Raw genomic sequence first — 24,170 nt, forward strand, 5'->3', positions numbered from 1 at the left:
TGCTTTATAATAACCTTGTGGGAATTTTATGGTAAAACTGAGCATATTTTTTGTATTAATGATTAAAACTTAAAAAAAATACAGAAGTCTAGTACACCCAAGGTGCATGACAAACTTCCAGAATTTACAGTCACAATTCCTCCTCTCATTTAACCTCTCACTCTAATTCATTCTGACCAATTCATTTATGACATTCGTTCTTCCCCAGTTCAGACTGACCACTACCTGTCTTCACAAACACCAGAGGATTGAAGGATTACTGTGTACACAACAATCTACTATTTCACTCATTCCAATTTTCTCAAAACATCTGAGCAATGCAATGACAGAAGTTTCACCTGCAGTAAACTGTTACTTTTAGGGTGAATTTGTTGCACTTTCCTTACCAGAAAAAAGGCACATTTCTCTGCCTGGTGAAAATATGATTAAAAATACAAAAAACCAAGGACTATCATTGCAAGATCCATGTACAGCAAAGCCAAACCCAAGGATCTGGAGCTTTCAGTATTTATGTAGCTTTGCCAACTGTCTGACTCTCAAGCATGTGTCAAACCCCATCAAACAAGGGGCCTGTCCTCAGTAAAAGCACCAAGGGTGTGTCCAGCTCTGCACGAGCTGCCCAACATTTACTGCACTGCTGGGATCTCCTGGCTCCAGGAATGTGTGCCATCACTGGCAGGATGAAAGGCTGCTCAGCAGAGCACCACGGAATCCACGCCACCAGAGACACCTGTGAAACCTGTTGGTAATGAATTCACTCACAGGAGGAGAGGAGTTTTGACATGATCTGCTTCAAGATGCAGATTAGAGTGGATCCAGCCTCTTGAATTTTTCTTAATCTTTATAATCATGAAAGAAAGATAGAACTGTGTAGTAATGCTGTGGTAGTAGCTGCATTTAATGATCTTATGGAACAATGCAACATACTAATTTCTTCAATATATTATTTTGTCCATAATAACACTGATGAATTGCTCAGAATGGATTGCACATTGAGTCATGTGAATACACACGACATCTTTTTTGTTACTAATATATTATTAGTTATTTGAAAACTATTGGTCATTTTAATTACGTGGAAAATTATTTATGCAATCTTGAACTTCACAATCAATCAATCAATCAATCAATCAACAGAAGTCAATCCTACACATTTCCTTGACTAGAAGTTGGTAACATACTTTTCAGGGTGGCAACTCTGTACCTGTTTTTGCAGCACTAACCCCAGGTCAGTTTAGCTTTAGGCACAATGTGCAGAGCCAGTGTTGTTCACTAATTCTCATTCTATTACAAACTTGTACCTATCAACAGAGCAAGATGCCAATATAATATTCACAGCATCTCCTCCAAAAGCCTCAGTGGACAAAATAAATTTTTTCATACATTTCTACCATATTCACTTACACTATGATTTAACGCCACAAGAAAAACTTTTGAGGATGGAAAAAACTACAAGTGGGAAGGAATGAGGAACCTGTTGCCATTAAAATGCAGAAATTAGTGAGAGTTTAATTAACCAAAGGTTTTGGTTTATATTCCATCTCCTGCTGCATTGCAGGAGCCTGAACAGGTATCAGAAATATGTTGACTTAGAAGTCCAGACACTACTGAGCCAAACAGACTCAAAAGCAATTACAAAAATATGCATCTAACATTTGTTTTAAAAAAAGCTCAAGATTACTTTCTCTTTTGGAAATAGAAATCCCTGGGATGAGGCATATTTTGTCATATTTATTTGTATGTTTAAAATCTCTTGGTGATGCAAGTATAATATTCTTATCAAACAACACAGTTTGCCATTTTTACCACTAGTAACAAGGAATCCGTTCTTATCTTTACTGAGTTATTTTAAAATCTGTTAATTAACATTATGGGTACAGGCCACCCATCAAGAAATTTGGCTACAGAACTTTGTCTGCAGAACTCTGGACTGTAGCCAAATACTTTTAGTACAGAATTATCTTCGGAAGATGCATCACTTAGGTTTATGCAGCAGTACTTACTTACACATTACATTCTTTGGTAATAACAACTTTGGTTTCAAAGCTGACTAAAAAAGTAAAATATTAATGGAGATACATCCTGAGCAAACTACACCCTGGACTCCACTCCAGTATTCTCCTCCAGAGAACTAAAATGTCAGTAAGTTTGTTATCTAACCCTGCCTTCATTACACTCTCCTGATGTTCCTTCGACATTCAAAATTAAACTCCTCAGTTAGAGGAGCACAGCAATCTACTGACCAAATCACGTGGGTGTCTGCTTAGTAAAAATAGTAAAAAATTACTATTTTAAAGACAAATTTTACTTAAATAAAATGCTAACATTCATGCCAAACTTTGAAAAACACTCTTGATCCAGTGCAAGCCTAACCTGAACAAATGTGCATGTGAATTTTGTCTGAAACAAAGAAATAGCTGCTGTGAGAGCAAATCCATTCACACGTGAAAGCAAATATAAAACGTCCATTTCCACTGAATCAGGCATCCATGAACACTAGAGTTTATCCTTAACCCTTGCAAGTGATGCATTTAAACTAAAAGGTAAAGTCTGAGTATTTGGACACAGAACTGTGTCAAGAAATTGGGGAAGAAATTCCAACCCAGCTTTCTCCTGCTCTACACCCAGGTCTGCCCTGCCTCCAGCTGAAGGCAAATCCTCAATATTTACAACCAGACAGGGAAAGGAAGTTGCATCTGCAGCCAAAGGCCAGAAAGGAACTGGCAAATTCACAGATGTGTGGAACAGAGGAAAATAAAAGCAGCAGATGAATGAAGGCAATGAATCCAGGGGGCTGGAAGTGGCCAAGGGAGGGAAGGTGGAGGCAGAAATCAGATACCTGGAGCAAACAGTAAAACCTCTTGACAGTAATTCAGGATGATGCAATGGGCATCACACAGACCTCAAAAGGCTGTGGTATGACTTCTTCAATTATTCTCATTTTGGACTTGTAAAGGTCTTTCTGCCACTATGGCCAATCAACTTTGTATCTTCCTTATTGCAGCACCTAATTCCTAACATTCAAGCAACCTATTCCAGGACACCTCTTGGTTTATGTTGTTCATACTGGGATGTAATTTATTTTGAAGACAGAGGAGTTTATCTGGGGTTGAGCGTAGCTTGAAATTATGAATTTATGATTAGCTGTGACAAGAGTGGGAACATGTGCTGGATTCATAATCTATTTATTGGCTAAATTTAGGTAATCTGGTTTTCAGAGCACTTGCCAGCAGGCACATCCCTGTTATTGACAGTCAGCAAGAGAGGGCACACACGTGGAGGAGTTGGGTGTATTTCAGCTATTATGTATTTGGACTTGGGGTGTTGGTAGTGACTTCACTGAAGTCATGCAAAGACAGGAGTTACTATGCTCCCCATCATACCCCTAATACCCCAGTGGACTGCAGAAAATGCATAGCCTGGGCTGTATTTCTTTAATTGAAATTTAACCTTGTTTAAAACATGATCTTCTATTCCCTCAAGCTGAAGACGAGCAGGAAAAAGACACTAATTCAGTTATCTCTAAGCACTCTGGAATAGAGTAACGTGGATTTTGTAATCAAGACCAAAAATTAGGAGTTAGATGATCTGGGTCTACTCTTTGGCTTGCCAAGGAATTCACACAGCAGTAGGCTGTGTCAGTTTTATTCCAGCAAAAGGGGACATGAATATTATTCTTCCTCATGGGAATGTTTAACAATGTAATTGTCACTGTCCGTAAGAAGCTCATGTATGCCAGGAATACAGGCCAGGGAAATTCCTGTCCTGTTGAATGTGAGCACTCAGAGGAGCTGGAGACAAGAGAACCTACTCTGTCAAAATCACATTGAATGGAAAGTAAGTAAAAGGAAAAAAAAAAGGTAATAAATAATATGGATAAGAAATTAGACCAGCAATAGTACCCCTGATAAATCAGGCACTGTTTAAAAAGGTGAGACTTTGAGCAAACACACTTTTCTGCATGTTCCATGAAAGGAACTTTGTCATGAAGAGAAATCAACATGGAAGAAAATCATTAAGTGCACAGATTGGGGCTCTTAACTGCTCTCTGCAAGTCTGCAAATCCAGAAATAAAACACACCATAAATCTTAATAAAAATATAAAGAATTCACAACATCAGAAATTAAAAAGCTTGTGTGTCCACATGTGCTGATCCTTCAGCAGCCCTGCACAGCAGTCGGCTAATAGCTGCACTCCCTGCCTTTCTTTGATAAGTATTTTAAAAACAAACATCTTAAAAAATACTCCTCATAAAACCCTTCTGGAGGAGCCTGGCACAGTTTCAAGGTATCAGAGAGGCTCTGCTGTTGCTGGAGTTCCAGAAACGTGACTCTGCACCTCCAGAGCCTTCTCCTTCCCCGAAATGGCAGCGCAGGAGAGGAGCGGGAGGCAGGAAATCGCGTGAGAACGGCTCCTCGTGCTGCTTCCAGCCCTTCCTGCCATGGCGGGTGTGAAATGGGCTGCACACGCTGCCTCTCACTTGATTTCCTTTTCCACCCCAGCCAAAACCAGGAAGCGCCAGCGAGGGGATTCGCAGGGAAAGCGCAGCGTGAAATGAAGCACAAAATCAAATGGGTGGCCAAGCAAAAATTCAGGGATCTGTGGGCACAGCCTGATATCAGCAACTCTAGAAAAAGCACTAAAAGGCTCATGTAGTACCCAGGCTTTGCTCCTAAGCTGCTGAATAGTTAACCCAAAGGCTCCTGACATCAATGCAGGTTTCTTCAGGCTTTGGGTAAGACCTGCCAGGACAGCGTGGGCACCCTTCATGTCCTCATGCCACAAACAGCACATTCCCAGGGGCAGACCCTGCTGGCTCTGACTGCCCTGCTGGGTATTTGTGAGGCTGTAAAAGCAGAGCTGCTCAAATGAAACCTGAGGTAGAAGTATTGGCAACAACAGCGCTTCAAAGAGATCCTGTTTGTTTGTATTTGACAGAAGGCAGATTTGACAAACAGGCTCTGGCACATCACAGTGGAAATGGCTCCTAGATTTTTAATAATAAGCAATATATTCTAAATAAAATGTGACCCTGTGCCTCCAGGGAAGACATATGAAGGATGATAAATAATTTAACACCATTTGGGATTTTCTGTATTCTAGACACTTCTGTTTTCTTCTGTTTATTATTAGCCAAGAGCAGGATCACATGGCAGCTTCATACAAACCCTCTGTGTACATCCCTGCAAGATGCAAGAGCGATGACATTTGGTCTCCTCACAGATAAAGCTCCCTCCTCACCGCTGAAATACAAACTGGTGACAGTGTCACAGACCACGTTGTTCTAAATGCAGAATTGAAATTGATTTCTTAGTAAGGCCAGTTAAGAAAAGGGAAACAAGCCTTCTTTCCTTTCTCTGCCTCTCAAGACTGTAAAATATGCCTGGGCAGGAAGTACAGTAAAGCTCATGATGAGCAGAGGCAGCTACTCTTTCAAAATGAGCAGGGCTCCTCCTAAGTGACATTTTCATTTAGCCAGTGAGCTTGAGGGCTCAGGGCAGGATACCAGAAGGGCTCTCCAGCAGATGAGGTTACTGGCCAGCCCTCCCAGCTTCACACCTCCGAAGATCACAGCTGCAGGGAAATGGGAAGCCAGGATGGTACCTGGGGCTTTTGGTAAAGTTGTCTTTTCTCAGCCAAAACAACCAGAGACTCGGTGGAGCAACAGTCAGAGTGTGTAATGATGCCACTTCTTATGGGAAAACATTGGAAGTTGTAGAGATACAGAAGTGAGCACTGTACATTTAAAGGTACTGCTCCAGAACAGGTGAAATACCATTTTTGGACTCTAAACCCCCACACTGGAATCAGGGAGATAAAACATTGAGAATTACATTTTTCCCCACTTTCTTGGGAATGAACATATAGCAAAAGAGAGCTCCTGACCCATCTGCAAATTCCCATCTTTCCTGAGCACAAACTCTGCAGAAGTTTAAGCTGCCATCTCTCCAGCACCTTTCTCTTCCAGATTCTCCATCCCTGACTCCTGGAAAGCCCTTCCTTCTCCTGGACTACAGCTAAGCTGTCTACATGCAGAACCAGCTTTTATCCATGGAAAGCAGAACTGCTAAAAGACAGGAAAAACTGATTTTTAAACGTTCGGCAGAATCTCCTCGCACAGCTTCCTGTATAAAACTGTGTCACAACACTGACAAAATCTCCTTTTTTAAAAAATTCAGAATGTTAAATAAATCCATACTAAGACAAACTTTACACTGAGCAATTCAGCCTTCAAAAAATGACAGTTGAGAAGAATTAATTTTTTTTACAAACAATTCTAAAAAGCTAATTTTTGTGAACAGAAACATTTTTTTAAAATTTTAAGGCAAATAACTGAGCAAAGAATCCATTAATATTTAATATTTTATTCAATTTTCAAGAGCATGAAAGGATTTTTGGAAGCCAGATTGATCTTGAAAGAGAAAAGCCACTTTTCCATCTCCCATTTTCAGAGTAACTTTCTTATTTTAAATGGGGATTTCAAAAGGGGAAAAGTGTTCAGAACCCAAAACTCCTCTCTGAAAGAATGGACAACCCCAATAAAACTTGCTCAATATTCTCTTTTAAATTCTATTACCACTAACAACAGTAACTTGTACATTCATATTATAATAGCCCTCCTTTAATATATCTCAGAAATATTTTGTATTTTGCCTTTGCCACATTTTTGTTAGTATATGCTCATCAGATTAATTCAAATGCATCAATCAAGTCAGGTTTTATAAGAAGCATTTTTTGTTAGGTCCCTTGAAAATGTAATGTTATAAAAACAAGCTCAGCATTTCAAAGTGACATTAACCTCCACGATAACATTTTGCCATTAAAAAACTCCTACTATGCATATACTGCATGGTCAAAAGTGCCAGAAAGGACAAGAACTGTCAAAATTAACAATTAGAAATCTCCTTCTGCAAGACTATAGTGTCATATATGTTACTATCATATTTAATAAATATTAGAATTATTAAATATTTTAGAAGGAGACAGCAATTTTTATTTTATTTCCTTTAGGGAAAAAAAAAATCTAATTTGTCAGCAATGTTCAAAGTTTATTTCTGGCTCAACAGCCCATGATGTAGAATTAAGTGTTCCACTAGATGGAGCAGGATGGTAAAGCCATCATGAGGGCCACCTCCCCTGCTGATCCACAGAAAAGTCAGTGTCCAGGGATGGTAAGAATTTCAGCTTTCTTCTGTGCATTCAGGGCAGAAAAAGGGCAACACAAAACTCTCTTAGTGCTCAACAATTTCCTTCTTCCCAGCATAGAATTAACAAACAGTAACCAGAAATAAACCCAGCTCTCCCTGACTTCTATCAACTTTACACTAGAAACACAAAAGTCACTGGATGCTTGTCTGAAAATGAAAATCTTTGTACTTTTTTTGTTCTGTAGCAAGTGAACTTACAAAAAGTTCCATGCCAAATGATCAAACATTAGTCACCTAATGCAAAAGACATCGTTACACATCAAACAAATTCACTCTGGAAACAATGGCAAAACTTCAAAGAGGCTCCTACAAACCTGGAGCTGTGCAAGGCACAGTAAAATTATCTCTCTTGTCTCTTTTCAAACAGAGCTAATTGTTTATTTACCTTTAAGTCCACCTAAACAAACAAACAAAAGAAGAACCTTACAGATTTTATTCATCAGATGTTCTTTAAGAGATGCAGTATTAGACAAACTGCAGTTACCATCACCCTGTGAAACAAGAAACCTTCATTTTCTTGACCATTAAACCTTATTTCAGCTTCTCCAAAAGAAGCAGAGAGAATATAAACTAACAAAGAACAGGTTTAACCATTAATATTTCCAATTTAAGTCCTGCAATTCTTGAGTATGCATGACAAAAGTACCAGGAATGGTCACAATTAACTGGAGCACCTTGCCATTTAAAAATCCTGAGGCACAGTGTATTGCTGGATGTGATAAATAACTGCAAACATGCAGCAGACTCCCAAGACAATGCTAATTATCCCAGCAGTATAAATACCAGAAGAGAATGACTCTTTCTCAGATATGTGCATGAAGGCACACAAGCAGAACTCTGGTGACTGATCACAGGCTGCTTCCCACGACTGTCACTCCCATCTCTTTGTTCCCAGTTAAATAAACTGCACTAGAAACCAAAGTGCAAAGTGACAAACAGGTTTACTTCCCACCAGCACTCTCTCCAACTTACTGCAACTTGTGCAGCACCTGAAGCTGACATCTGGAAAAGATGGGCCAAGTGGAAGAGGCAAGAAATTTGGCAGACAGTGGAACTGTCCCCTTACCAAGGGGCCTTATTAAAACCTTCTGAAAGACTTTTTGAAAAGACTTTTTGTAGATACTGATGTGGATATTGTCTCATTGAACACCAGTTTGTCCCACCTCTCTGAACAGCTGATTACCAAGAATTTATTATGCACCACACACTCCTTTTCCATGGATCAGGGAAAGCATCAGGCCACTGAAGCACTCCCCAGCCCCAAAGGCACGGGCAGGGCAGCAATACTCACTACTGTGCACAGTCAATCAGCTGGTACTCGTTGGATCTCTCGTAGCAGGCTTTCACACCTTCATCCTGCCAGAGTGTTTTTGTGTGTTCATAAAACTCCTGAAATGGAAAAACAGTGTTATGGGAACAGGTTAGAGACGAAGAGAGTCAGCAAATAGTAATGTATCATTTCGTTTTGCAACAAGCAGGAAATAGAGCAGATTTAACAAAAATCTTTAACCATGCTTTAGAACATCACTACAAGTTCAGTTGGCTTTCTAAGTTTGACTTAAACAACTGCTTCTCAATCACTGATGGAATCCAACCACTGACTGTAAGAAGGGTTAATGTCTCATTAATATCAATTTCATTGGCAATTTAATAATCAATGCTATTTGGTAACATTTGTTCTTTAACTCATGGCGTCACTGTATTTTACATTTATGTGGCTGTTGTGATTTTTTTTTCTTCAATGAAACCCTACTTCTCTACAATTCCTACGTGAATGATAACGATAATTAAGTTTTACATGACTTTGCAAGCTCGTGAGGATTTTCAGGGACTGCACAGACATCTGTATCTTACTTAACTCTGTACCACTTTCGTACATTTATTCTTTTACAGTGTAAAAAGACGTTGAACGACAGAAGACAGTGATACAAGGCTAGATCATGTTTTGTCTCAGCCTTAAAAACTGTAAGCCAAGATATGAAAGCAGACAGCCAAAAATGCAGTGCTTCAGTTCTGCTGAACCTGTAACACAAGGTAACAACACAAGCAAAAGCCCTTTTCATTCTGCATATGAAAGATGCACTTTGGCTCCACCAGTGCGTGTGCAGCACAGGATTGAACTCCTGGCCATCAGTCTAAGAGCTCTGAATAGACTCAGAAAGAACAGCAGCAGCCTGGTGACTAAAATAGACACAGACACCACTGTGGGCATTCCTCTTATCAACAACCATGGGTGTTCCTTGGCCATCTCTCAGAGCTTTCAAGTGTTTTGGGTAAAATACTTTCATTCTGGTTTTAAGTGGCAAAGAATTAATTTTTTTAATCCAGACCAGTGAAAGATCTACTTGTTGCATATATTCTGTGTCTCCCCACCCTTTTCCTTTACAGCAGAATTATTTTAAAGAAGAAAAATGTGTTATTTTTGCTGCTTCAGGGTTCCTCCATCTCTTGGGATATCAGTCTCTCACATTCCTTTACTATCAGTGTAGTACAAAGAAAGGGGACACATTCCAAAGTTTCACTTTGAAAAAAGTTTTTTTAAAAAATTTACATTCCTACCAGAATTCTGAACTGTAGCAGAACAGTAAATTCTTTAAATTGCATCTTAAAGATGTATAGAGTCATCTTACAGTAAATTTAGTGCTGCTGATTTTCAGAGCTCCCTCTTCTTGGCAGGTATAAGATGCATATGTGTTTGTGTGATCACACAATTATGAATACCAATGATAGAAGCAGCACATCAAATGCAAATTTGATTGTCCTTTTATTGCTATTAAGTATTCCCTTACTGCACACACACAAAAACGACAGCAAACACAAAACACACATCTAAATTTTGTTCTGATTTCTTTTAAAGAGATTATGACATTTATATATGGTATTAGATGTCAGCTTGTTCCCTGCTTTTATGAACTGTTCATGAATAAAAAGATCAGTTAAATTTCTTTCAGAAGTAGGTAAGAAGGATTTTACTTAATTTTTAGTATTTGCCGATTGCATGACTGTTTGCTTTTGCTATTAAAGGAAATAGAAAATTAATCAAAGTCTTAATTCCAGTCCTCAGTTTTCTGTCTCCCACTGCTGGAATTATGCTCATTGGATACTTTAATTTTGAAAATTTCCAATTTCTTGGCAATTGGGGGACTGTCAGTAGCCTTCAACTGTATTAGAGCACAGTGAGGAAAATATCTTTCTAAAGGAAAAGGGAGATGGAAGAGAAAGTGAAGGAGAGAGGGGGAATATCTGCAATCTCACTGTATCTGAACCAAACCCACTTTGGGGAATGTTTCTATATTTATTTTCAAAAGTAACAGTTGTTCAGTACAGAACATCATATGGCTCACTCAACTTATGACTACAAAGCTGGGAAATTGAAAAATGGAATCAGCAATTGTATAAGATTTTTTTTGATGAAATAGCAGTTGATTAAACAGACAAATCACAAGGCAATGATAAGTTTACAGAAAAAGCAGTAAAACATTCTTCATCACCAAAAAAATGTAGATATAAAGTGAAAAAAGTCAGTGCTTTAATGAGGAAAGTCACAGCACAGTAAAACTCTGCCACAAAAACTCTTCCTAATTACTGTTTCTCACTACAACTGTGACACTTTGGTGGAAAGCTGATGTAAAGCAATTATTTCAATGACCTTTCAAACTCCATAATGTCTTACATTTGCAGTAGTTTCTGCAATCAGATCTTAAAATGGGATGAAAAATAAAACCAGTTCCTGGCCCTAGCATAAATGCATTGATAATAGACAGGCCAGGGTTTAGTTTACCAGAACAGTTACATATTGTTTAGAAGAGTCCTCCCCGCGCTCTAAGGGCAGTTTTCACTTCTAAGAAAATACATGAATTACAATAATGGGATAAAGATCAGTGTTTGTGCCTTGTTAGGCCAAATAAGCAATGAAATATTTAAAACTGCCTTTATGCCTGTCCTGCTGATCTGAACTATAACCAGCAATACTCAAGCAATCTTCTCGGTATGGTTATTAATTGTCCATGTGGGATGGAAAAAGAATTCAATTCCACATTCTCGGAACTTCTTACTGGGGTTTCAAAATCAGGATCTACAACAAGCAAAGAGCAACAGATCAGTATCCTAAGACACAGTGGGGGTTTCTTTGGGATGGGTTTTTGCTGTTACTTTTGGTCTATTTTTTTCTTGTTTGTTTGTATTAATTGAGTTTTAAAAAGAGAACTACATGACTTGAGATGGTCAAATATGAAAGCCTTTCATTAATACACAACCTCCTGTCTTTAGGCCACATCAAATACATCTTCACAGATGCTGGGACTAATGCTGAGCCAGCTCACACAGCTGTGAACCAGGAAGGTGCTCACCCAAGCAGAGTCAGAACCAGCCTTGCAGAGCTCATCTCCTGCTGTATTAGAATCTCCTTACTGTAGTGACTGATTTTGGAATTAAGACATAGTAAGCTGGTTGCAAAAACCCCAGATTCTCCCTCCTCTCCAGTACACCTACACTAACCACAGCTCTGAAATAATATTTAAGAAAAGGAATAACACAAGAAATCCTCAGCATCCCATTTGAGTCATGGAATGTAGCCTGGGGCTGCTCTCAGGGAAGGCAAGTAAAACCACAAGATTTGTTATGCATTTAGGTAAAACAGGGGCTTCAGAGGCCACTAAAAAAATCAAGTTAGCAAAAGGGTTGGGTTGGCTGTTTTTTTTTTTTTTTTAGTTAAATAGGTATAATTTGTATGAGAGCTCTAAAAATAATGAGTTAGGAAACAAATTAACCAAAATAGCAGGAAAATTTCCTGAAAAGAAATAGCCAGAAAACTAGTCCTTACATGTCTGGTTCTTGCTTCTAGAACACTGATTAATTTGCTGGCACATGCTAACATGACAGACTCTACAGCAGCATAAACTAAGGTTTTTCCTGCACTAGAAAATGGAACTCCTAAGAAAGCAGCTAAAATAAACAAATACTAAATAACAATTTGGTTTGAGATGACATTCCACAACAAATAGGATTTGAATGTCAGGATCCAAACGATCCATAGTATTTGCAGTGTATGATCATATTATTCATTCTTGCCCTATGCATACTTAAAATTGAAAATAAAATCCAAATGATGTAATTTTTGATTTAAAACAAAATGCTGCAGTGTCACAATACACACCCAAGATCCTGTTTAAAGTACAGCTGAAGCTGTGTAAAGCAACAAAAGTCAACAGAAGTGGTGACAGGATGGCACCACCAGGGAAGGTGAGGAGTGAATTCCTCCTGAGCTTTATGTCAGGATTGGAGCATTTATTCACCACCAGAACAGATTTTACACGTCCCAAAACGTTCACATAACCCTAAAGAGGGAGAAATCCTTGAGGAGAACACTCAAGGAAAGGAATGTCAATGTAACACAGATCTGAAGAGAACAAACAGGACTGAATCTGCTCAGGCTGGGAAGGGGCATAGTTTGAATTCCGGGCACAATCCCCAAGAACAGGCTCCACTTCTGGGAATCCATAAAAAGCCCTGAGAAAATCCTCTGGCTGGGTAAACCTTCTCTGGTCCTGCTTAGATAACTGAAGGATCTAAGATCTGAAGGATCAAGGACCACGACTTGGTGCTGCTGAGGAAACCTCATGTCTCATGATACCCTCATTTCATTATTAATGTTTTATTTATGGGGCGACAGTTTCCCCACCTACTGAAAGCTTCCCAATACAGTGAGTCAATAGGCAACATTTGTAAATCACTTGCATTCACTTACAGGAATCTCTGCAGACCTCTAGAGAAAAAAAAGAAAACATCAGTGGAAATGTGGAAGGGATGCTTGGAAAATTGTTCTTTGTTCCAGAAACATCTTGCTGACACAATTCTGGATTAGAAAAGGGGCAATGCAGAGTCTAATCAAGTTTAACCCTACTTATATTGGAAAATCTCAGCAAGCTGAATAAATGGCAGCAGATAAATAGTGGTTTTGATCAAAGTTAAACTACAGAAAGTGTTAAAGAACTTGAGGGTTGAGCACTTTGGTTGTTAAAAAAAATAATCCCCAGGAGACAAACTCTATGCCTGGGAAAAAATAAAGGAACCAAAATCTGCTTTTGAGAAGCATACTAAAAGGATAAAATACTAGGAGAAAGAATATAACTGGTCATACTGTCTGCAAGGCTTTGTTCCCTCCAGATATATAAATACTCAAGAGACTAAAAAAAATGTTCATGAAGCAATGTTTTATAGGCATTAGGATGTTGGCAGGGAAAAACACTGGCACAGCCCATGTCACTGTGATACCAAATTCACAGGAAACTTAGCATGGACATGCAACATTACCTTTTCTTTGTCAAATATAATATAGGGTGGATCCTTCAACAGAACAGTTTATTTACTAATTCCAGCAAAAGTCAATGCCATTGGAAAAAACCCGTACCTTACTAAAAGGTGTGTACAACCATTATACAATGTTGTGGTTAAAACTGGGATTCAATTCCTGGGCAAAGTTCACTGTCCCATGGAGCTGCACATTTCATAATAAGAGTTTTAAATAGGTCACCGACTTACAAATCTAACGATTAAAGGTCAAACCAAACCAGCTTCTAACTGTAAAACTGTCTCCTGGAGGACTTTGCTTCCCAGTGTGTTGAGCTTTGAAAAGCAGCACTGCCCACTGGCTCCAGAGCCCTGCACAGAGCACGGCTTTCCCTTCCTGGGAGCCAGGCAGCTCTGCTGCATTCCACAAGCCAGGCACTGCAACAAGGCAAGGTCATGGGATGGCAGGGCAGCACAGAGCACTCCGAGACCAACTGCACCAGCTGATTTTCTCCTTCCAGGACAGGTAAGTACCCACCAAACTGATTTATTTCTCCCTGCTCATCTATGAAACCAAGCCATCACTCCTGACCCTACGGGCGCCCAGGGAAGGGAACTCGTGGCATCTTTTCATTCTCCCCAAGTTTGGGCAGGGGTACCAGAATGTGTTGAATTTGTCAAATCAGACAGTTTTTAATAAGCCACTTACTTGAATAGGGAAACATCTGCATTCCTAATGGTGTGAACAAGTGTTAATTATTGCTTGCTATTTTAGGGCAAATACGCTGATGGTATCACAAAGGAAACGCATACCTACAAATAGTTGAAGATATTCTCCAGTTACTGGCATGTGTCCAGAGCTGAATACAAAACTCTTTGGGAGAGGCCCAGTGCACTCAGCATTTCCCATAACTGAGTCAGAAATATTTTCAGCAAGGATTTAGTCTCATTATCAATAGTTTTTCATCCTTGGAAAAGAAGAATTATGCTGAAATATTCTGTGTTTCTGCTTGAGAACTTCTAGTAGTACAAATTAAACTGGATGTTGCTGCAAGGACTGGCCAATGGGAAGGGAATTCTATTTAAGAAACTTCTGTCAAGTTTGAACTCACATATTCCCCTTTGTTAAGAGTTTCAAAACACCACAGCATTTGAGAAATGTGCCACACGCTAATCCATACCCATAAGCTACAACGTGCCTTTGGCTGGAAGTCCTCACTAACATAATATCAAACCATTTCTCTTTTATTTCTACTTTCACAAGAAGTTTAATTGCCACAGAAACTTTATCTGTTGATACCAGAACACAGCTCCTCATGTTAATTAGGGAGGAAAATTCACTTTGGGTGAGAGGAGCAAGCCTGCTCCCCGTACTGTCAGGATTCCTCTGCAATTTAAACCAAATAATCAGTGTTTCTCTGCTTCTTCAAAGTGTCACACATAGAAAGAGGCAATTCATGAATGGATCAAACTTCCTGATAGCATAAAAGGCACAAAGAAGTCTTCTACCCCATTCCAGCTCTCTCAGGGTAGTTTAGAGTGGTGACAGAGGCAGTTCAACCATCAGCTATTTTTGGAGACTTCAGTCTAAGAAAGTAGGTTTAATAAAACTCTGAGAAATTTCCTTTGAGCCTTAAATCAGGGTTTGGAAAATGTCTTTCATACTACATCATTTAGCTGCTTTTTGTTTAATGTATATATAGTAAGCTTGAACAGTCAAATCAAGTGACTTTATTCCCTTACCTGGTGCCAAGAACAAACACCTGGGACCACACTAAACTCTGCTGCTTCCTTTCACGTTGGAAATGAAAAGCCTCTTTTTGCCAGAAACTTCCACCAACAGAAAAGGGTGTCAGATAAAATAGTTCTCATTCTAAATTTACACAAATTCCAAGGAGAGCTCACTAACCCTGTTCCAGTCTTTCTGAAGCAGCAGCATCTGCACTCATAGAAGTGTTCACAGATTCAAAATAAAGTCTATATGAAAACATGAAACTCAAATATACTTAAAAAAAATTAATTGGAAGCTCTGCTTAATTACTGGCATTTCTTTTTAAGAGTAAAAAGACACTCTGTGTCCTGGGAGCTTAAAAAAAAAATCTTAAGTTTTACTGGAACACTGAAGAAATGTCATGTACTCTCCAAAGACCAGCTGAAAACCCTGACCAGGCAGCTGAGCACACCAGGGCTGGATCCACTGTAATACCAGGGAGGCTCACAGGTATAATCTTATTTCATCTATGCATACAACAATATTTTGTGATAGTCTCTTACTGTGATTAAAACCAGAAAATGTTTAAGAATTTCCATATTAAATTATGCCTATTTCCTGTTTAATTCAGCTGACAGCTCTTGTATTTCAACATAAATTGAATTAATCTGTCCTTGTTCTTCAAGACTGCTATGAGGAAAACAAAGAAGATGTATCAAGAGAAATTAAGTCACGTGAACTTCTGAACCTGTAAATATGGTCTGGTATGGTGGGAATTTACTGGATAAAAATACAAGTTCAGAACAAAGCATCAGCATTTACCTCAAATACTAATCAAATAAATTACTAAGCAAGTAAAATATAGGGTGAGGGTTTTTTGTACTACAAAAGCAACTGAACTACAGAAAAAGACCTGTATATAATCCCATTGTCTCAAGTCCTGGGCTGCAGATTCTCCAATTTCAGAAAATTCTTTTTGGGATTTCAACAGAATTATGTGAACACTTCAGTGAAAGCACTGCAGAATTCAAAGGGCTGAAAAAAAACCCCAACAAAACACTTCCAATAAATACTAACAAAATATAGCACTAACAAAATTTGCTAGATATTCCTTGTCACTTAAGAGTAAAACATTCCTCTCAGGCATTTATCCATGTAGACAAAAATCAGAGATTTCAGGAGATTCATTTGCAAATCATTAATAGCTATACATGTTTCAATTATGAGAAACAGAAATGAAATCAAGTGGCTGCCTGCCTCACAGACCCCATACTAAAAGAAGGTGTCAGATGAACTCTTTAATTAATCTGTATTCAAGAATTTATTCTGCTATTAAAGGATAGGAGGACCAGCTTTACATAAGTTCCTGTTAAACTCTGATCAGGACAACTCAATTGGATTATCTGGAAGCCCATTGAGAGGGAGCTGCTCTGTGTAGATAAGATAATAGAGATTTAAAAAAGAGTAAGTAAGGATTATTTCAGAGGATCTAGCACCACATCTTTGATGCTGTCTGTAAGACTTCCCACTCCTTCCTCTGAACAACATTAACACTCTTGGGCAAAAATACTTCATCTATCCACATTTTCTACTCATTTTTCACCTCAAGATGCACCTTGAAGATATGTATTTAGCACTTTTTTACACATAATAGGACAAAGGATACTAAAAAAAGGTAAATAGGACATTGACATGCCTTGCTCAAAATCATAAAAAATCTGGACAAGACAAAGCTAGAGCCCCTTATTTTCTCTCTGTGGTAAGTATCCAAACTGCACACAATATTGTGCAGACACCCAAGAAATCAGGCTCTGTCTCCCACCTTTCCCAGCTTCCCAGGGGTATCCTCACCAAAGAAAATGTTTTGCCTACTTTCACACCCCAAAATCTGTGACATTTGAGAAATCCCCATGGGAAACATCCCCCACTGCAGTGAGTATGTTTGTCATTACTTTATAGAGCTAGTGATGCTGTCAAACCAGAACAGCTCTCTTCTTCTGCCACGATGTATTTAGACAGGAATAATAATACATCTATCATTATACCCATCAGGGTGGTTATCTACAGGGACAGACAATTTTGTTCTGTTGCCTACATAATTAAGGAACACTTCTGGCAGCAAAGAGATCCCAGCTCACATCTTTTCTTACTGAGACTCCATTATCTCATTACCATCCTGAAGATTTTGGTGTCCAAACCATTTTAAGGACTCCAAAGCCCCATTCTGACCCTGCTGCAGGTTAAGGGATCACACTGCCAGGTTGTAAATCAGACCTCAAAACTGATCCCTGTTAAAAATAATCTCCCCAAAATAGAAGAGAGAAGGGTTACCAGGGTTATTTTTAACCTGGGCTGGTTCAATGCTCTGATTGACTCTGGGGACCCAGAGGAGGTTTTTTTGGCCCAGTGTGGGTGGCACATCCCGGTGCGGAGCAGAGGGAAGGGGTGGCTGTGGGCACAGGGGATGCTGAGCTGCCTTTGAGGCTGAAGCCAGAGTGTGGTAAAGCTCAAGGACACCACTCAAAAAACATAATAAAACCATTCAGCAGCACTGGCAGTGGGAGATTCAAAATAACTACAATGGAGCAGTGTAATAAAACTTAAACTGAAACCAAGAGACCGGCAGACAACATCAGCATCTCTTCTGAACATCCACAACCTAGAGAGCCATAGGCTGCAGTCATTCCTCTGACATTTTGCCTTTCAATAGCTAATACTGATTCTATTACTTTCTAAATACCATTTTTCTGAATTTAGTATGGTATTTTCAAGAGACAACTTCCTCAGCTGAAACCAGATCAATTAAAAATAGGCAGCTGTAAATCCTGCTATTAAGGAACACATTCCTATTTTGAATATTTCATTAAAACCAGAGTATTATAAATGGAGTGTGACCTAAAGTAAATAGGTTTTATTTGGTAGCTTGGTTCAATTGGGTTGATTGTAGAGTGTAAAATGTTGATGAAACGGGAACATTTCCTTCCCTCTTCTAAAAGTAAGAGCAAAAAGAAAGGGATGAGAAGAAGGCCACTGTTACTGGGGATGAAAAAAATATCCTAACCACTGTCTGGTATGCAGAACAGGAACAAAAATATCACTTTTATAACCCAGCTAACCCAACATCACCTGACATTTGAGACAGATATACAGCTAGTTTGAATTATTGAAACTACTTATGAGGTTGATTTTTGACACTGAAAACACACACATACAGCTGTGTTAAGCTAAATGCATTAAAGGACAATAATCATGGAAATACCATTTGGAAGCCTCAACTAGTATGATCTACTAAAACCTGTAGTATTTTAAAATACCAGCATGATTGTGTGGACAGAATTCCTTCCAGTACTATGTTTTGCCTTTCTCCATATGCTACTACTTGTATTCAAAAATTTAATTTCTTAATACCAACTGTGCTGAATTAATAATCTCCAACATAGTAAATTTTCAGCTTTAAAGGGGATGTTTAACCTAGCATTACACAGTACCAACATTATTTTTAACTCAAGCTGTTGTTTTTTAGGTTTTTTTAATTCAAAACAATATGGTCTACACAAATGACACACACTTCCTGTAAGTCAAAAACTGCAAAGCAAACAGATGGAGACCCAGACTAAGAAAAGAATTAGAATATCAGAATACAAAAGTTGCTCTTCGAATCCTAATTTGCATGTAGAGCCACATCCCAATATTAGCATCACACTGTAAAGCTCCTACATTCTTCCTGACTTCTGCCTTTCACATTACACTGACCCTTGCTGTTAGGAGACCTGCATTCTGGCTCCACCTGTTCCACAGGGAATTGTAAACACAGATTTTGGCCTATACTTTAGAATTCATTTCAACTGCTCCTTCACAAAGATGATGATCTTGTGTAGCTGGAGAAGAAATCCCACAATCCTTGTGCTGGCCTCGATGTCAGTGCATTCTCTTCAGGAGAGCAACCCAAATTAATGTTTAGGAAAAGAAGAATGGGCATTTAAAGGGAAGCAGACCAGTATTTAAGAGTATAGTCCTAAGTACTTGCAGCCCTCAAAGAATATCCCCTGGGGACATGAGTGTTCCTCCTCCCTACCCTCATGCTCTTCCTAGGGCAGAGAAGAGCATCAAATACTACACACTGAGGAAAGTATGTGCTCAAGAGAGCTGAAATGTGATTTCCCATGAAGAAAATGCAAGAGGCAGAAAGCAAGTTCTGCAGCTCAAACCAGACAGCTTTACACAGGGCTGACATTGCTAAAAATTCCCCTCCCTCCTTCCCAATCAGTACTCTGTATAGGAAAAGGTTTATGAAATTCTTCCCCCAGTCTACTGGAGGAGGAAGCAGATGATGGAGATCTCCTTAGATTTAAAGCAAAACCAGCACAGGGCTGTCCTTTCTGCTTCCATCGAATTATTTTTTTCTTCAAAGTACTTCTAATTAATCTGTAACAAATTCAAAATTATTTTTACAGTGGTACTCAAGGATTGTGATTTCTGTCCCTATGCACTGAGAGCTGGGACATTCTAGCTCTTAACTTGATTTAAATCATGCAATTAAAATGCAAGTTCAGTTTTCCAGGTACCAAAGGACTACAATCCACTTTCAGAAAAACTCAGAAATCAGAGATTAAATTATATAATCACTGAGGGCAGAGAGAGCCAACAGTAGTCCTTCAACATGTGTGGCTAATGCATATCCAGTTTAAAACCTCAAACCTACAAACATTTACATATGAAATAGTTAATCATGCCAATGAAGTAAGCCACCAGTCAAAGTTATGCACACACCTAAACCTCTGTAGACTCAGGGCTTAAAAATTTAAGACAATACCTTTGCTCAGAGAAGCAAAACTAGTTTTATTGGATGTTATTCCTGAAATTGTGTGTCAATCAACACCTAAAATAATCTTCACTGAACTTGGAATTATTTATAGACCTTGTAAGTCACACAATTACACCTTGCTTTCAATGAAAAAAAGGGAAAAATTAAAAGAAATCACTGCACTCCAACTGAATGGAAGAAAAAAAAAAGACCTCTGAGATAGAAGATACAAGGAAAATCCAGTATTTCAGTACAAGGTAGGTCACAGGAACTTGTTGCAGCATTGTTACAGATCACAACCTGAACTAGCACAAACAATGGCAGTAGGAGAGCTGTGGGCACACAGCCAGTGCAGAATCACAGAGGGTGGAGCAAGGAATCACTGTCTCCTCTCTCAAATATTCTCCTAAAACTACCTCCAAAGCATGAGTTTTTCTCTGCCCCCAGCAGGAGAGATCATCCATGAAGGGATTGAGTATTTCTGTGAATAACACTGACAAATGTCTAAATGACAGAGGTGTGAAGTTAAAAATCTCAAAATCTCAAATTTAAGATGCTTTAAGACAAAATGGCAATGACTACATTTCATGTGCTAGAGAGAATCATACACCCCCTCCACCAACCTGTCTGTGCTTGTTACATTGGAAATGATTTGAAGATTACAGTGCAGTATTTCCAATTAACTGCTAAAGTCACCTGAATTCTGCCTTGTACACAAAGCATGTGGGTTTGTTTGTTTGGTTATTTTTCTTTTGATAAAGACTGACCAAAGCAGAGAAATTCCTAGAAGCAGCAGCATTTGGAAAAGGTAACTGCTGTTGGTCTCACAGACAGGCTTGTTCAATAATGTTTACATATCAAGAATTACAAACTGAATTAAGAATTGCTGTGGTGCAAACTATCCCTCATCTTACTACTATTCACACTTGCACTTTCATTTCAAGCATTTGGGACTGCTGGACACAAAATTCTAGTGTAAATGGATCATGATTTTTGACACATCATCATAATTCTTCCCCTCAGCCCCCTGGAACAGTGCATGGAGAAGAGAGAAATACAAGTTTTGAAACACTCCTGCATTACTGCAAGTAGAAGGTACTTCATGGCAATTAACAAAAATATCTTCTCAGTGTTTAAGTGTTCAGTGTTTGCAAACTGTATTTTCATGGGCTTCTGCTACAAAGTCTGGTTGAGATACAGGAGAGATTAATCACTGTGAGTGGGCACAAAGTTGTATCATCAACTAAATAATTATCCTTCATGCATTTACTCTGGGACTACTGGCACCTCAAATGATTAACCAGGACTAGGAGGGCTGGGACAAGGACATTTGTGTGGAGCCTCTGCAGAGAGCCTGGCTGACACAGAATCTGAATCAGCAAGAATACTCCACTGCTCTTCCAGAAGAGAGAAATCAGCACCATTAAACACCAGCTAATCATCATCAAGAGCGTGCTGTGTGTCATCTCTACTCCTTTTGGGCAGGGAAATACCCAACAATATCCAAACTTTACACCCAGCACTGTCCATCTTGACTCTATGGCTAATTATTCCACCAGAGCACAAAAAGCAGGCAAGAGTCTCCATGTTCCTGAAGGATCAGCTGGAATATTCTGGCTGTGTTGCTGTAAATTCGATTAGCACTCATCAAAGGCACCTACTGCAATAATTCCCAGAGAGCAGCTCACTGTTCTGGGGAAATATTTACTACAGGGCAGTGAAATACAATCATTTGCAAAAAGGCATGGCTGCAGCCACTGTGAATTACTCACCGGAGGGAAATCGAAGTCTATCTGGTTTGCTAAATTTAAGATGTAGTCGATTCGAAACTGGTTCTCTGGATTGGCTAGTTCCACTGGAGGTGCCAAATTGCCCATTGCTGTCACTATTGTCTGCAAAGAAACACAAGTAAAATATTGCAGAGAGTGTCTAAATAGCCACCTGGAATAGTTAAAAAACAATAGCTCCTAAGTTTACCTCTATAGCTTCTTTAATATTGTTTTTAATATCCTGAATTTTCATCTTCTTCTCCCTGTAATAAAAAAGACACATCATTAAATTTATAAGCCACAAAAGTAGAACACCTTTTTAAAACAGAACATGAAGAATATTCTATTAAAGCTCTATTGCCTAAAGTGCTTTCAGTCACTGAGGACTTTCTTAGATAGACTCATTTAAATATCTCAAAACTTTTCTACTTAAGCAGTAACATCTATTTGCATCTATTTTAAGGAGAAACATCTATTTGCATCCAAAAATCAGTGCCTAATTATGCTTTAATAAAAACTTACTACAGCCTTAGATTGGGACTAAGACATTCTGCAGAATCAAACAGATTTTGATTCATTTGAATGCAAATTACTAGACATACGTGAAAGTTCTTTAGGAAAGTATACACTGGAAACAAACAGAAAGGAAAAAAGAGTGAGTTACTAAAAGTAGAAACAAATGAAAGGAGACCAAAGAACCTCAAAGCACAAAAAAATTAAAGCACAAAAACAATGCCTTAGCAGAACAAACCATAGCAGAGTACTCAACCTGACACAAGACATTCAAACAAGTCTGGATGTGAAACACAACAGTGAAGGGTTAATCCAAGTATATAAAATTATCCTTGGCTAGAAGCAGAGAAGGAGGCTAGAAAACCACTCGGAATGAGCACTATCATTTGGGATTAACTGCAGTCACAGCAACGAGCCCAGCAGGCTGGAGCAGGACAGTGCAAACCATTGCCTCTGCTCCTTTGTACTGCATTTTGTGTCAAATCTGACAACAGTTAATTTCTATGCTAAATAGTGCAATCAAACAAAATGCATGATCAAATGTTTGGTATAACCAGGAATTAGCACCCTAAAAGTACTACTAGCACTGAGCCTGTAAACTGTAACTTAATTGCAAAGCACTGTGATAAAATTTTTCACATTATTAATTTCTTCTGATAAACAGCATAAAATCACTGCTTTGAGGGAAACCAAGTTAGCCATGTAATTACTAAGAAGAGCCAGCTAAACTGTCTAAGTGACCTTTTAATCTTCATTGAACTGCTTTCACAGGACTCTTTGATTATGGAATATTTATATCAACATTCAATTTTTTTTTTTCGTTTTGAAAACTAACATTTTCCAGCACAGTGTCCCAGAGACTATGAAGTATCAACAGCATTTCCTTTTTTTATCCTTTTAAAGATAGTATCTCACAGTTTCAGCTTACAGACCCCAGCCAGAAAACCTCATTTTATGGAGTTAATTCAGTAAGCACATTGCAAAAGCTTTTTATCACTTTTTCCTTTCTATAATTACTCACAGTCAAAAACCAAAATGAAACTGAAAGCACAGTCACCAATCAAGAATGCAGAAGAACAGCGGGGAAAAAAAAAAAAAAGGACTGCTTCAATAACAAGGCAGACACAGGCATCCAGGAGTGGTGGGAATTTTGGCTATCAAATGAAAAATTAATGCACCTTTTGTAAAAGACAGCATCAAGGACAACACCACCACGTCAGCCCCACGTTGTTCCGCCTGTTAGCCAGAGGTGTGCAGGATCTGCTTGGGCACTCCCCAGCTGTGACTGCAATGCAAGTGCTGCTCTTGCAGAGGGGCAGCAAACACCAAATCCTCACGTTCAGGATGACTTTGCTGCCTGGGGAACGGCTCTGGATCAGCTCAAGCCCAACAAACACAAACGTGATTATCCCAAAGCATCTGACCACAGCTCCTCAGAAGTTTGGGGCAGGGACAGGAAGGTCAGTGAAGCTTGATGCAGAGAGAGAATGGAATGATCAATAATCAGATGAAAAGCTGATGTTTTCCTAGACTTCTTTACCTACCTACAGGCCACCTTATTCCTGAAAATTACCAGGTTTTTTGCTACTGAGATTTGGCGCTGCTGATGAGAACAAGGTAGTGAGCCAAGAAAGGCCAAACACACCAAATTAAGGAAAATAAATTAGGGTTAGAGGGAAAAAACTAAGGGCTTTTCACCCTCTTCCTTCCTAACATCAATGCTTTCTACTGCCCAAGGTCTTGACAAACTCTCCATTCCACAACCAAGAGGCAGGGTGCCCAAATATTCTGGTTTTTAGCAGTGCACATATGGCTGCAAAGCCACCATCCACTTTCAGTTTTTAAAAATCATGTTTAATTATTAAAAAATGCAAAT

At 38.9% G+C, this 24,170-nt stretch overlaps 1 protein-coding gene across 3 annotated transcripts in view; it reads right to left on the minus strand.

Moving 5' to 3' along the window:
• Positions 1-24,170, minus strand: part of GNAS (GNAS complex locus) — a 133,566-nt gene that overhangs the window by 28,115 nt on the left and 81,281 nt on the right. For all 3 annotated transcript variants that reach the window (XM_053992627.1, XM_053992628.1, XM_053992629.1), the window contains exons 3-5: positions 21,990-22,044; positions 21,785-21,904; positions 8,501-8,598 (exon numbers count right to left, since the gene is read on the minus strand). In XM_053992627.1, coding sequence (XP_053848602.1) covers positions 8,501-8,598; positions 21,785-21,904; positions 21,990-22,044 — 273 coding nt within the window. The remainder of the gene's footprint in view (positions 1-8,500; positions 8,599-21,784; positions 21,905-21,989; positions 22,045-24,170) is intronic.

Source organism: Vidua macroura, chromosome 17 (genome assembly GCF_024509145.1).
Source record: "Vidua macroura isolate BioBank_ID:100142 chromosome 17, ASM2450914v1, whole genome shotgun sequence".
In the NCBI taxonomy this organism is placed as follows: Eukaryota; Metazoa; Chordata; class Aves; order Passeriformes; family Viduidae; genus Vidua; species Vidua macroura.